The sequence below is a fragment of the Polistes canadensis genome, unplaced genomic scaffold, assembly GCF_001313835.1.
Source record: "Polistes canadensis isolate GaletaPanama2010 unplaced genomic scaffold, ASM131383v1 scaffold_310, whole genome shotgun sequence".
NCBI classification, from domain to species: domain Eukaryota; kingdom Metazoa; phylum Arthropoda; class Insecta; order Hymenoptera; family Vespidae; genus Polistes; species Polistes canadensis.
In genome coordinates, this window is record NW_014569857.1 from 9143 (window position 1) to 20820 (window position 11678).

At 28.6% G+C, this 11678-nt stretch overlaps 2 protein-coding genes across 3 annotated transcripts in view; one reads left to right on the plus strand and one right to left on the minus strand.

Annotated features, from left to right (window-relative positions):
• Positions 1–1964: 1964 nt before the first annotated feature.
• On the plus strand, positions 1965–5286 carry LOC106791473 (reticulocyte-binding protein 2 homolog a-like). 2 transcript variants are annotated; one of them, XR_001382185.1, is made up of 5 exons: positions 1965–3257; positions 3331–3746; positions 4152–4292; positions 4529–5083; positions 5152–5286. XR_001382185.1 is itself a non-coding variant. In XM_014757114.1 (4 exons), the coding sequence occupies exons 1-4, from the start codon at positions 2536–2538 to the stop codon at positions 4663–4665; spliced, it is 1416 nt and encodes a 471-aa protein (XP_014612600.1). In that variant the 5' UTR covers positions 1965–2535; the 3' UTR covers positions 4666–5286. The 2 variants fall into 2 exon arrangements, 1 of the variants encoding a protein (XP_014612600.1); XM_014757114.1 differs by having other exon boundaries at positions 4529–5286.
• Positions 5160–11678, minus strand: part of LOC106791472 — a 43244-nt gene continuing 36725 nt past the window's right edge. The window contains exons 15-22 of the mRNA XM_014757112.1: positions 9870–9929; positions 9667–9791; positions 8116–8259; positions 7832–8036; positions 6280–6428; positions 5958–6173; positions 5473–5574; positions 5160–5392 (exon numbers count right to left, since the gene is read on the minus strand). Of these exons, the coding sequence (XP_014612598.1) occupies positions 5309–5392; positions 5473–5574; positions 5958–6173; positions 6280–6428; positions 7832–8036; positions 8116–8259; positions 9667–9791; positions 9870–9929 (1085 nt within the window). The 3' untranslated portion in view covers positions 5160–5308. The remainder of the gene's footprint in view (positions 5393–5472; positions 5575–5957; positions 6174–6279; positions 6429–7831; positions 8037–8115; positions 8260–9666; positions 9792–9869; positions 9930–11678) is intronic.

Below are 11678 nucleotides of genomic sequence, written 5' to 3' on the forward strand. Positions count from 1 at the left end.
GTAGGAAAAGTTCTTTTCTTTAACGAAGTATAAATGCACAATATTAATTTATTATAATTTAATTTAATTTAGAAAAGAAAGTAGCAAAAAATTATTCAATTTATAAATGGAGAAATGATACTTACTTTATAACGGCTACCAAAAGAAGAATTAAAATCGATGATATAGAGACGTATTGTACAACACTGTCAAAAAAAAGAGTACAATATTTTAATAGCTTATAATACTTATTCGGAGAAGTAAAAAATGATTAATTAACATGAGTTTTAAAGTTAATTCTTTCGAAGTAAATTGATTTTTATTATTTATGAGCAGTCGATATCGTAAACGAGTATTTTAGCCATATTAAATGTAACTAAAGGAATTTTCTTAGAAATACATTAGTTCAAGATTATTAAAATAAGTTTATTTTGAAAATAAAAAAAAACTATTACTACTTATATTATTAATATCAATAAAATTTGCTTAGTAAATGCAAAAATAATAGGTACAAATCATAGATATTAAATATGTCTTCTTCAAATTTGAATACAATTTTAGTACCTACGAACATAAATTGGCATACATTTTCAAATAATTCTTGAACTAATGTATTTCTAAGAAAATTTCTATGTGTACATTCAATATGTTGCCAAAAAACTCGGTTACGACATCGAACGCTTATAAATAATAAAAGTTTATTTACATCAAAAAGGTGTATTTTAGAACTCATGTTAATTTGACATTTTATACTTCTCTTGATAAATACTATAAGCCCTTAATGTATCAGATACTTTTTTTTACAACAGTATATATATACAGTGAATTACAGGAAAATTGAGTACCGTTACTGTCAATTTAAAACAATCAATATTTTCTTATAATGCAATATATTCAAATCTTTATACTGAAAAATATATTTTAGAATTATTCAATTTTTACATTTTATTGCAAAAGATCATTATATTATAAGATAAGTGAAATTTAACACATAACTGATAAGAAAATTGATCTTATACGAATATTTCCAACTACGTAAGATAAAATAAATATATAATTATTATATAATTGACCCTCCTTTGCTTCTTAGAATATTTTTAAGACAATTGGGCATATTTTGTGAGAGCAATTTTATTATCATTTAGGTTTATTAAACTTGTTAATTGATATCAATTTAAGTGTATTGTAAAAGAAGCAAAATTTGACATAACTGATAGGAAAATTAATTTCACAAGATATGCCCAATAGTTTTAGAAACATTATAAGATGCAAAGCAAAGTTAACGATATAATAATTGCATTTTTATTTTATCTTACGTTGTTGAAAATATTCTTGTGAGACCAATTTGGTTATCATTGAAGTAAAATTATATTTATTAAACAATAAAATGTTTTTTCTGCAATCAAATTTATATCAATTTGAAAGTTTAATAATTCTAAAATATATTTCTGTATAGAAGAATTTGGAAACTTTGAATTACAAGCAAATATTAATTATTTAAAATTTATAGTAGAAACGGGTACTAATACTTCTATGATTCACTGTATATGTTTGTAACATGTATGTAGATGTGATACAAAAATTCATTGAACGTGATACGATACGATGCAATAATTCTATAATATTAAAGCATACAAGCTATTGTACCATCTCTATCTCTCTCTACTTATTTATATCCAAACAGTATAAATATGTAGTCAATGTTTTTGACTATAAAATATTACTATTATCTTTCTTTTTTCAAATTTCAAGCGAACGTACAATGAGTCCTAAGAATATTCGTACACCTCTACTTTATTCCTAGTTTAAAGTAATCAATATTTTCTTGTAATATAATATTTCCAATTTTTTATACACAGAAACATATTTTACAATTACTAAACATTGAAATTAATATAAATTTTATTCGAAAAGAGTATGTTATTGTAAGAAAAATTTACTTTTATTTAAATGATAACAAAATTGGTTTCACAAAATATGCCCAATCGTTTTAGAAATATTTTAAAATGTAAAAAAGGATCAATTATATAATGATCATATTTTTATTTGATTTTACGTAATTGGAAATATTCTGGTAAAACCAATTTTGTTATGATTTAAGTTAAATTATATTTCTTTAAGAATAAAATGTTTCTTTGTGCAAACAATTTGAAAGTTTAATAATCCTAAAATATGTTTTCTTGTAGAAAAATTTTGAAGTTTTACATTACAAGCAAATATAAATTATTAAACATTTATAGTAGAGGCGAATACGAGTACTACTGTTACTCATTATATATCATAGAAATATGAACATTTTGCCGAAAGTAATTTGTTTACTTTGACGAGACAAGTGCGATCGATTAATCGTATATAATATTATTAAAAATCGATAACTGTTAAAATAAATGGAATGGCAACGTCGAACATCGAGTATACGATGGATAAATATTTGTACGCGAGCATCTTCGAATTTCTTAAAATTTCTCTTAACTCAATGAAAATCAATCTATCGATTACCGATAATTCTTGACAAATGTTAGAAAATAGAGGATAAAAAGTTAATCAAAGTATAGAATGACAGATGATAACGTAAACTTTTCGTTTAATTGGAAAAATAAAAATAACTGCATTCGGATGTATAATAAAAATCATGACAAAGTATACAATAACGCGACAACATTAAATACAAAATATTCTAGTGATTTCAGTCAAAGTGATCCTACCGAAAATCCATCAATCGTGGATTTAGGTGGACAATTTCATGAAAAACTAAAAAGCTCATCTTCCGGGTCAGAGTTTCGTTTCATTAATCCAGCTATTTATGTTGAATCTTTAAGTACTGAAGACAACGAGAAAGAGACTACCACAAATATCAGGATAGGCATTAATCATACGAACAACAATACCGAAATATTAAATAATGGTGATGCAAACGATTGTCGATTCGTTGAATTTGATAGCGGTGATGGAATTAAAAAAACAACTGATATGTTATCTAATTTGTCCTTGAAAAAAGCAATAGTCTCTTCGAGGGGTGATATTGCTACCGATGACATTTCCTCACCGGAAACTTATCGGTGTTATTTTTCAACGTCAAGCACAGCTTCATCCGTTGGCGCATGTTCTGCTCGTCATTCCGAATCTGTTGTTAATGTAAAACCAGTTTCTCATCGGGTCGAAAGACGATGTAAAATTCTAAATGATGAAATTATTAAAAGAGATCAACGAAGACCATTTTCGTCCAACGGCATGGTCGTCGGCAAGGAAATGGATCAACCAGAAGCACAAGTTCAGAGGTCTGTTACGTTTTTCTAAACTTAATCAATTCGAAACGTTCATACTCATTCGACTTTATTTTTCTACTTTAAGATATATTTTAAACGGTCATCGAGTCGTACATATTTCAACAACATCAATCTCAAGCTCGAATATTTCTCAAATGGATGACGAATCTTTAATGGCCAGAAAGAGTGCTCACGAGGAATGGTTGCGCAAAAAACAGATCTATCTTCAACGAAAGAAAGAAAAAGAAGATATGATGAAAACTAAAGAACGGGAGGAAGAAGAGAGATTAGAACGGGAAAGGGAAGAAAAGGAAAGGAGGGAAAGGGAGAATTTTGTCAAATGGACTGAAAGGAAAAAGAAAGAAGAAGCGGATAAAAAAGCAGCCCTTGAAAACGAAATGAAAATGGAAAAACAATTAAAGGAATTAGAGGAAAAGACGGTCATTGCTAAGGCTTTATGTCTGCGACAGTGGGCTCGTAAAAAAGAAGAGGAACAGAAAGGTACACATTACTTATATTACTTAATATTAATCCCAATTAAGTAATTGGAAAGGAACAGAGTATAAGTAACATTTTCTTAAATTTGAGATTAGTGCATAACTACAAAATTAACATTGTCTTATCTCAAATTTAAAGAAAATGTTACTTTCTTTTTATTTTTTAAAAGTGCACTTTCCTTTTTAGCCACACGATTTCATTTCTTTTCACTTTTCTTACCATACGATACTCTTTAGCAATAAAATGTATATCAGTTTATACAACTTTAATAATCCCAAAATATGTTTCTGCATATAAGAATTTGTATATATTGTATTATAAGAGAATATTCATCATATTAAATTGACAATAATGGTACTAATACTCTTATGACTGACTGTACATATATATTGTATCTTTGTACAATAGCACAAGAAAAAGCATTGCAGTTGAAAGAACAACAAGAGGAGGAAGAACGGAAAAGGAGACAAGAGGAGAGTGTTAAAGCTTATGAAGATTGGCGGGAAAAATCGAGAAACCGACCTAAACCCGCAACGCAGGGATTATTTCGTTAGTAAAATATTCCATCACTGTTTTACTGTATTTCTAAAATAATATTAGAGTAAACTACAAATTCGTGCGTTTATTGTGTTGAAACTTTTCTTTGAAACTGGATAATGGATTGTTTTTTATAAATATATTTTGAAAATATTAATTTAAAAACGCACGAACTTTTGGTTTACTCTAATAATAATAATAATAATAATATAGCTTATCTCGTTGTATTATATTCATTTTGTATATAGCACATCAAGCAGCAAAGCCAGGATTTATAAACCCAACTCCATGGCAAAAGCTAATCGAAGACGATTCGAACGACGACCAAGAGGACGGTAAAAAGACCAAAATAAAAAGAAGACAAAATAAAAGAAAAAATAAATAATTAAAAGAGAACATTAACATAATCTCGTTGAGAGATTTAAGGACCCATTGATTTCGACCTCGGTTATCATTTGTAAGATTTACAGTTTTAGATGCGGTCGTACTGTTTTGTTTTTATAAGTATTGTATTTAAAACGTGTATGTCAGAGAAAGAGTCTTGAGGAATGGCTATATTTGACATTAACATAATATATCAGCTTAATAATTTTATTAATATTATTTAATATGTTAAATCGGATTCTGATCGATTGACGATTATTCATCTACTGTCCGAGTTATATATATATATATATTTGTTTTATTTAATTAATTATAAATTATAATTCATTACAAAATATACACGACAAAAGAAATATATTTATAGTTAAATCAAATATAGGATGAAAATATAATCGAAGGAATACATTGGTAGACTAGAGGTACGTGCCCTCATAAACTTAACATCATTCATTTAAATTATTTCAATTAATAATACATTTGTTTTTAGCGGCGCGATCATGATAGTATTATTGTGCGACAATGCGCAGGATATAAATACTACATGTTCCTAATAAACTTGACACGATAGGGAGTACATTTGTTAAGAGTATCATCTGTGAATAAAAATACAGTGCTTATATTAGTATCTTCTATGATTTTTCCATTTACTTGCCCATCGCTTCTTCTTCTTCCTGAAGTCTCTCGATGTCCGATTTGTTCATGAAATAATAAGAAGGTTGTCGTGATTTCTAAATAAAAAAAAGATTATTACTCAACTGTATTATTTCCTGAAATTAAAATATACAAAGAACTCTGTACAAAACCGTACCAAATCTTTGACGATTCGTTTAGCACCTGCTTTTATTAGAATACTGCTTAAAATTTCAACCGATGGTACTCCCATTGCATAATGAAGAGCAGTTCTTTCCAACTAAAAATCAAATCAAATGTTTTAGATTGACGATTAATAGTTTACCGATAATTGCAATGAGAATCAAAAGTAAACGTGCATACGATATTTTCAACAAAAAAAATAAATAAATGTTTTATTTGATATTTACTTTATTTACAAAAAATAAAGCAATTTATTCAATTAAACGTCGAGTGAGACTCTTAAGTCTCAAGGAACTCTTGAGATAAAACCGAGTCACACTCGACATAGGGGTGCAAAGTGTTAATGTTATATATATATATATATATATATATATATATTTTTTTTTTTATTCTATATGCAAACATTGAAAAGAAAAATGTATTTTATCGTTTGTTCCCTCACTGTATAGTCGAACGTACGAAAGAATATTTTCCACTCACATTGTCACCGATTCGTAACGTTTCCGGATACGTTTTAGCTATCATTCGAACGATTTCTTCGTTTTCTCGTAAGACTGCGATGTGAAGCGCACACCGACCGGTTATGTTTTTTCCAACAGCTAATAACTTCCCACCGCCGTTATTTTTATTTAAAAGTTCCTTAACTTTGGCAACATCTGCTAAACGTATGGCACGGTGTACTTCCTCACGTTGATCCTAACGCACGCAAAATTAAATACACATATGTATAGTGTTATAAATGTCTGTATACCTATGTATTTGTTTTTCAAAAGTTCTTCAATTTTTCCGGTTATTCCTTTACCACGTAGTTAGGAATCGACTGTAAAAATTGTACGGTCGCCTCGTGATTCCTCTCGTTTGCAATTTCAACGATATTCATTTCACCGTCTTGCGCGTCGAGAATGTGATCGTAACCTTCCAGCAATAGTTCTACTAATTTTTCGGTTTCTCCTATGAAAAACAAACAAAATTGTAAATTTTTAAAGCGTCCTATATACTCTCAATATTATTCGACAATAAAATTGCACAATATTGCAGTGTAAATATTGCATTATATTTCTATAAAGTCTAGGAATGATGCAATATATGTTCAGAAATTATGCATTAAATATTACAGGCTCTTCTTGATTCATCTAATATATTTTAAAACGTAAACTGACTGCCACACGTAAATAATATTGAGCGTGTATGAGCAGTTTATGATCCACGAAAAATAATGTGCCATATTTACAATTAAATTCTAGGTTACTGTGGACACCTATAGGCACTTATTTCATTCAATTTTTAATAGCAATTCGTTTCAGAATACAAAGAAATAAATAATATTGTTAAAATGTGAAATTCAGTCTCTTGATTATTGAAATATGTATTCACAAAAATGCATCCCTATCAAAAAATTCGTATGGCGTCTCAAAAGTCTGCCGTAGTCAAAGGATTAAATACAAAGTACATACGATAATCAAACGTAAACTGAATGATTGAACAAAAATAATGTACCGTTGATGCCACACGGCAATCATATTACGCAATATTATTATCGATAATAAATATTAACCCTTTTGATACGAGTGCCGGATATATCCGACATCTATCTGATGGCCTGTGTATACAGGCGCCGGATATAACCGACATCCATCTGATGACTTGCATATAAGAGTGTCGAGAATATTGTTTCAATTATTTTTTATATATTATGTGTATATATTGTTAAATTATTATTTATTTTTTATATTATTTTATTAAGCACAGTTATTATTCAACATTTAAGAAAGTCTTCATATAAAAGAGCACTGAACACGTGCTATGTGTGCATTTTCGAAGTGTCACAGAAGACAGAACATTCGTAACGAAAGGGTTAATCGTGTATGAGCCGCTTAAAAAAACGCGTTCATTATTTATTAAATATCTCGATCAGGAATGGCGAACCTTATGATCCGCGGTCCAGATATTGACTCATACAGATCACTGAACTGACCCACCAGCCGATTTTGCTAAATTTTAATTTTCAAACGGAATAAGATTTTCCATTTCCTCTTTCTTTTATTTTGAATTTAAAAATTGTTCTCCTTAATGAATTTTGTAAAATAGAAATAAGCTTGCAAATGAATTAGCTGCAAAATACGTAAAACTAACGACTAAATAATTTTATAACGAACTACTCAGGATTTTTATTTGCTTCTCAAAGTTGTTCTCAAAATTGATCCTCCGCCCTCTCCCCTCCCAAAGTCAACTCGTTCAATTACTGACCCATAAATTAGCGCTGCAAACTATAATAAGTCGAATTTGACTCACTCATTCTAAAAGATTCGCCATCCCTGATCTAGGTGATCAAACACCAATGTTAAAAATCGTACCCCTTGCAGCTAAATAAACGACCCAACGATCAATTTCTTCGACATTCTCACGGATATTAGCCTGTTCTGCAACGTCCCTAGCTGTTCGATAAACTTCATCTCTAAATCCAACGTTGACCTGTGTCTCTTGCAAAAGATGATACAAACCATCTTTCGAATAAGAACGTACCGCTGCAAAATGTATCATACTTTGTCCGTGCTCGTCCTACAAATGAAATAATATAAGACATTATAAGGGTAACCTTAAACATTTTTGTTTTTTGTTTGATTATTGAAAAACGTACTCTGTTTGGATTGCTAAAAGTTGATTCTGGTACATCGGAATCTGGACTTTGAGGATAACCTGCATCCTCGTCTCCTCCATTTTCATTGTCAGGATTCTCGAGAGTTTCATTATCACGTTCGGGTATTATTAGAACGTTGGATTCCTATAACGTTTGTAATTATATACATATGTTACTGTCAAACTCTTTAATTCAATTAATTTATTAACTAAATAGATATATTATATGAAATAAATAGGTGTTTTAGAGAAAGGATATAAACAGAATTTTTTATTATAGAATTTAATTATAATAATTGTCTCACATGAAATAATCAGATAATATATAAAATAATGGTGGGTGTCTAGTTATTGTGTTATGACTCATTATGAATCATTGTTTCAGCTTTACTAGCGAAAAATTATTTATTTAAAGACTTTTAGCGCGTTCATGACATTTCAAATTTCACGGTAATCCATTTTTTAAATGAAGGTACCTTTTCAAATTTTTAATTCATTTTTTAATTACTTGGATCTTCTTACTTAGGTGCTTCAACAATCAATGTTTTTTTTTCTTTTTTTTTTGTTTGGAAACTTTAACAAACTTAACTTTTTTCACAAGCTTCTTATATTTCACTGATGACATATGCACAGTATTAATACTGACCAATAAAATTTGTAATTTTTCAGTTAACGTTTCCTAAATCAAATCTATTTCTACGAACTATAACTTTAATACGTTTCAAAGTTATACGTTTAAAGTCAATAGAATAATTCGATTAACCGAACATTTTGTTTTCAAATTACAGGAAGAATTATTAAAAACTGATAACTATGAGAATTGTTGTAGAAATAAAAGCTTACTTTGAAGATGGATTAAACTTCAATTTGATACTTTAACTATTTGAAGTATGTATTTCTGCTTTGTTTATCAATTTAACTGATTGATATAGTTATTTTATGTAAAAGCTAATTACCTCATGAATTAATGTTAATAAATATACAGTTAGTCACTGGAGTATTCGTACTCGTCTCTACTATAAATGTTTAATCATTTATATTAGTTTGTATAATGCAAAGCTTAACAATTATTCTACAGAGAAACATATTATATTTTAAGATTATTAAACTATCAAATTGTTTGTGCAAAGAAACATGTTATTCTTAGAGAAATATAATTTAACTTAAATGATAACAAAAATTGGTCTCACAAGAGTATTTCCAATTAGGTAAGATAAAATAAAAATACAATTATTATATAATTGATCCTTCTTTACACTTTAAAATGTTTCTAAGACAATTGGAGGCATATTTTTTGAAATTAATTTTCTTATCAGTTATGTCCAATTGTACTTCTTTTACAATGCAATTAAATTGATATAAATTTACAAGTTTAATAAATCTAAAATATGTTTTGGTGTATAAAAATTTGGAAATATTATATTACAAGAAAATATTAATTGTTTTAAATTGACAGTAGAATTAAGGATACTCCTATGACTCACTGTATATAAATTAAATGATACTTAATAACAAAAGATTAAATTATTTAAATAGATAAATAAATACAAACCCGCTGATTGTCACTTTTATTATTGCTGGCAAAATTATATAGATAAGTAGCCAAATAGGTGACTGGATCGTTTGGACGTGCGTTGGCCACTTCTGTTAGACCCTTGATCAATGGATCACCCAAAGCTGTCAAAATATATTCAAAGTTAAAAGCAATTCTTAAACAAGATAAACATTTTCTTATGTCACAAATATTATACTTACATGATGCTAAATAACGACCTTCCTCTGTGCGAAATATAGGAATATCGAGTTGATTATCGTCTGAAAAATATATTCTTTTATTACTCACTTAATAGCGCATATTAGATAACATATAATAAATATAATTAACACTTTCACGACGGGTTAACCGTAGATTTACCTCATTTCAAAGTCTTTAGCAAAATACGGGAAACAATCCTAAGTTATTTAAAAATGTTTAACAGAATATAATCAACGTAGTTCTACGTCATTTCAAAATTGGCGCCTTTTAATTAATTCATTTATTGTATACACGGTGTTTGGGATTTTTTCGTACAAATATTGCGAGCGTATGTATATTACGTTCAAAAATGAGACAATAATTTTATATAAATATAAGTCATTAAAATTTTTATTCAACAGTTATAAAAAAAAAAAACAAATTGTAAAATTGTTTAAATGTGCTGTTCAAAATGTTTCCCGTTTACGCGAATACAAGTTTGATACCGTTGTAGTATGCTGTTTATGACATGGCGAATTTCTTCCAGATTTTTATTAATTTCTAAAATTGCATTCATAATTCGTTCTATCCTAACATCAAGTTTAACTATCTTAGTTGTATAAACTTCTTGTTTTAATTTCCCGTACAAATAAAAATCTAGTGGGATTAGGTTAGGTGATTTAAGTGGTCAAACTATTGTTCAGATAAAAACACATCTTTGAGCAGCATATTTACAAGATAGTTTTACAATTTATATCATAAATTTTGAGTAAAGTTTTAAATGACTTATGTTCATAAAACACTTTTGTTTTATTTTTGTTCGTAGAATACGGTGACTATGTTTGTAAATAAAAAACCCCAGACACCCTGTATAAAATATAAACAAAAATGAATTTTTTAAATCATTTGCATGCGATATAAATGAAATTAATATAATCAGTAATGACTCAAATCTAATTAATGTATCCAATCGTATGCTCAAAAATAATTTATCGCAAAGATTGTTAGAACGCATCAAGTTGCACCATTTACAAACAATACAAATTTCAGAAATATTAAAAGTTATTGAAAATTATATGTATTTGTAAATTCAACATATTCACTTTATTATTCAACAAAATATTTCGTCAATACGCATTTGTAATGTCCTTTGCACTCCTATGTCGAGTGTGACTCGACATCAGATTTTATCAAAGGAACTTCTTTGTCGAGTCCCGTTCGACGTTTTTACTTTCATCAAACTGATTAAATTGCCTTATTTTTGTAGCTAAAGTAAAACATTTAAAAGCGTTCAAACCTGTTGGTAATAAAATTGAAAAATAATTCTGACAAGGAGACCTTACGGTTGTGCCCTTACAGATTTTAACGAGCTTTGATATATTAGTAGTACAGTAAAACCTGTTTTTGTGCGGTCCTTTTTTATGCGATATTGTTTTTGTGCGACTGATTTTGTGCGATTTTATTTTTGTACGATTTTTTTTGTGCGATTTATTTTTATGCGGTATATGAATCTTAGCGGCGTTAGCACTAATTTAATGTTTCCTATCAATGTACATATACATGTTGTGGACGAACTCTGATTACGATAATTTAAGCCTGACCAAAGTTTGGAAAAAATTCTCAATTTTAGACTGCATAAACCATATTATTGCAGCAATTGGACAAATCAAACAACACACATTAAATTCGTGCTGGAAAGTGATTTGGCCTGAATGTGTAATTAATCGAAACGTTACCGAAAACGCGTCAACGTTATTATCTGAAATTAGTGCGCTCGCACATAACATCGGCGGAGAAGGCTTTGATTCTTTCAGCGATAATGACCTGAA

Bases quoted from the DNA above. Each gene is read 5' to 3' on its own strand.
- LOC106791473 (XM_014757114.1), top strand. From the start codon at position 2,536: ATGACAGATGATAACGTAAACTTTTCGTTTAATTGGAAAAATAAAAAT. The intron at 3,747-4,151 runs GTACACATTACT...TTTGTACAATAG, and splicing joins AAAAGAAGAGGAACAGAAAG to CACAAGAAAAAGCATTGCAG. The intron at 4,293-4,528 runs GTTAGTAAAATA...TTTTGTATATAG, and splicing joins CGCAACGCAGGGATTATTTC to CACATCAAGCAGCAAAGCCA.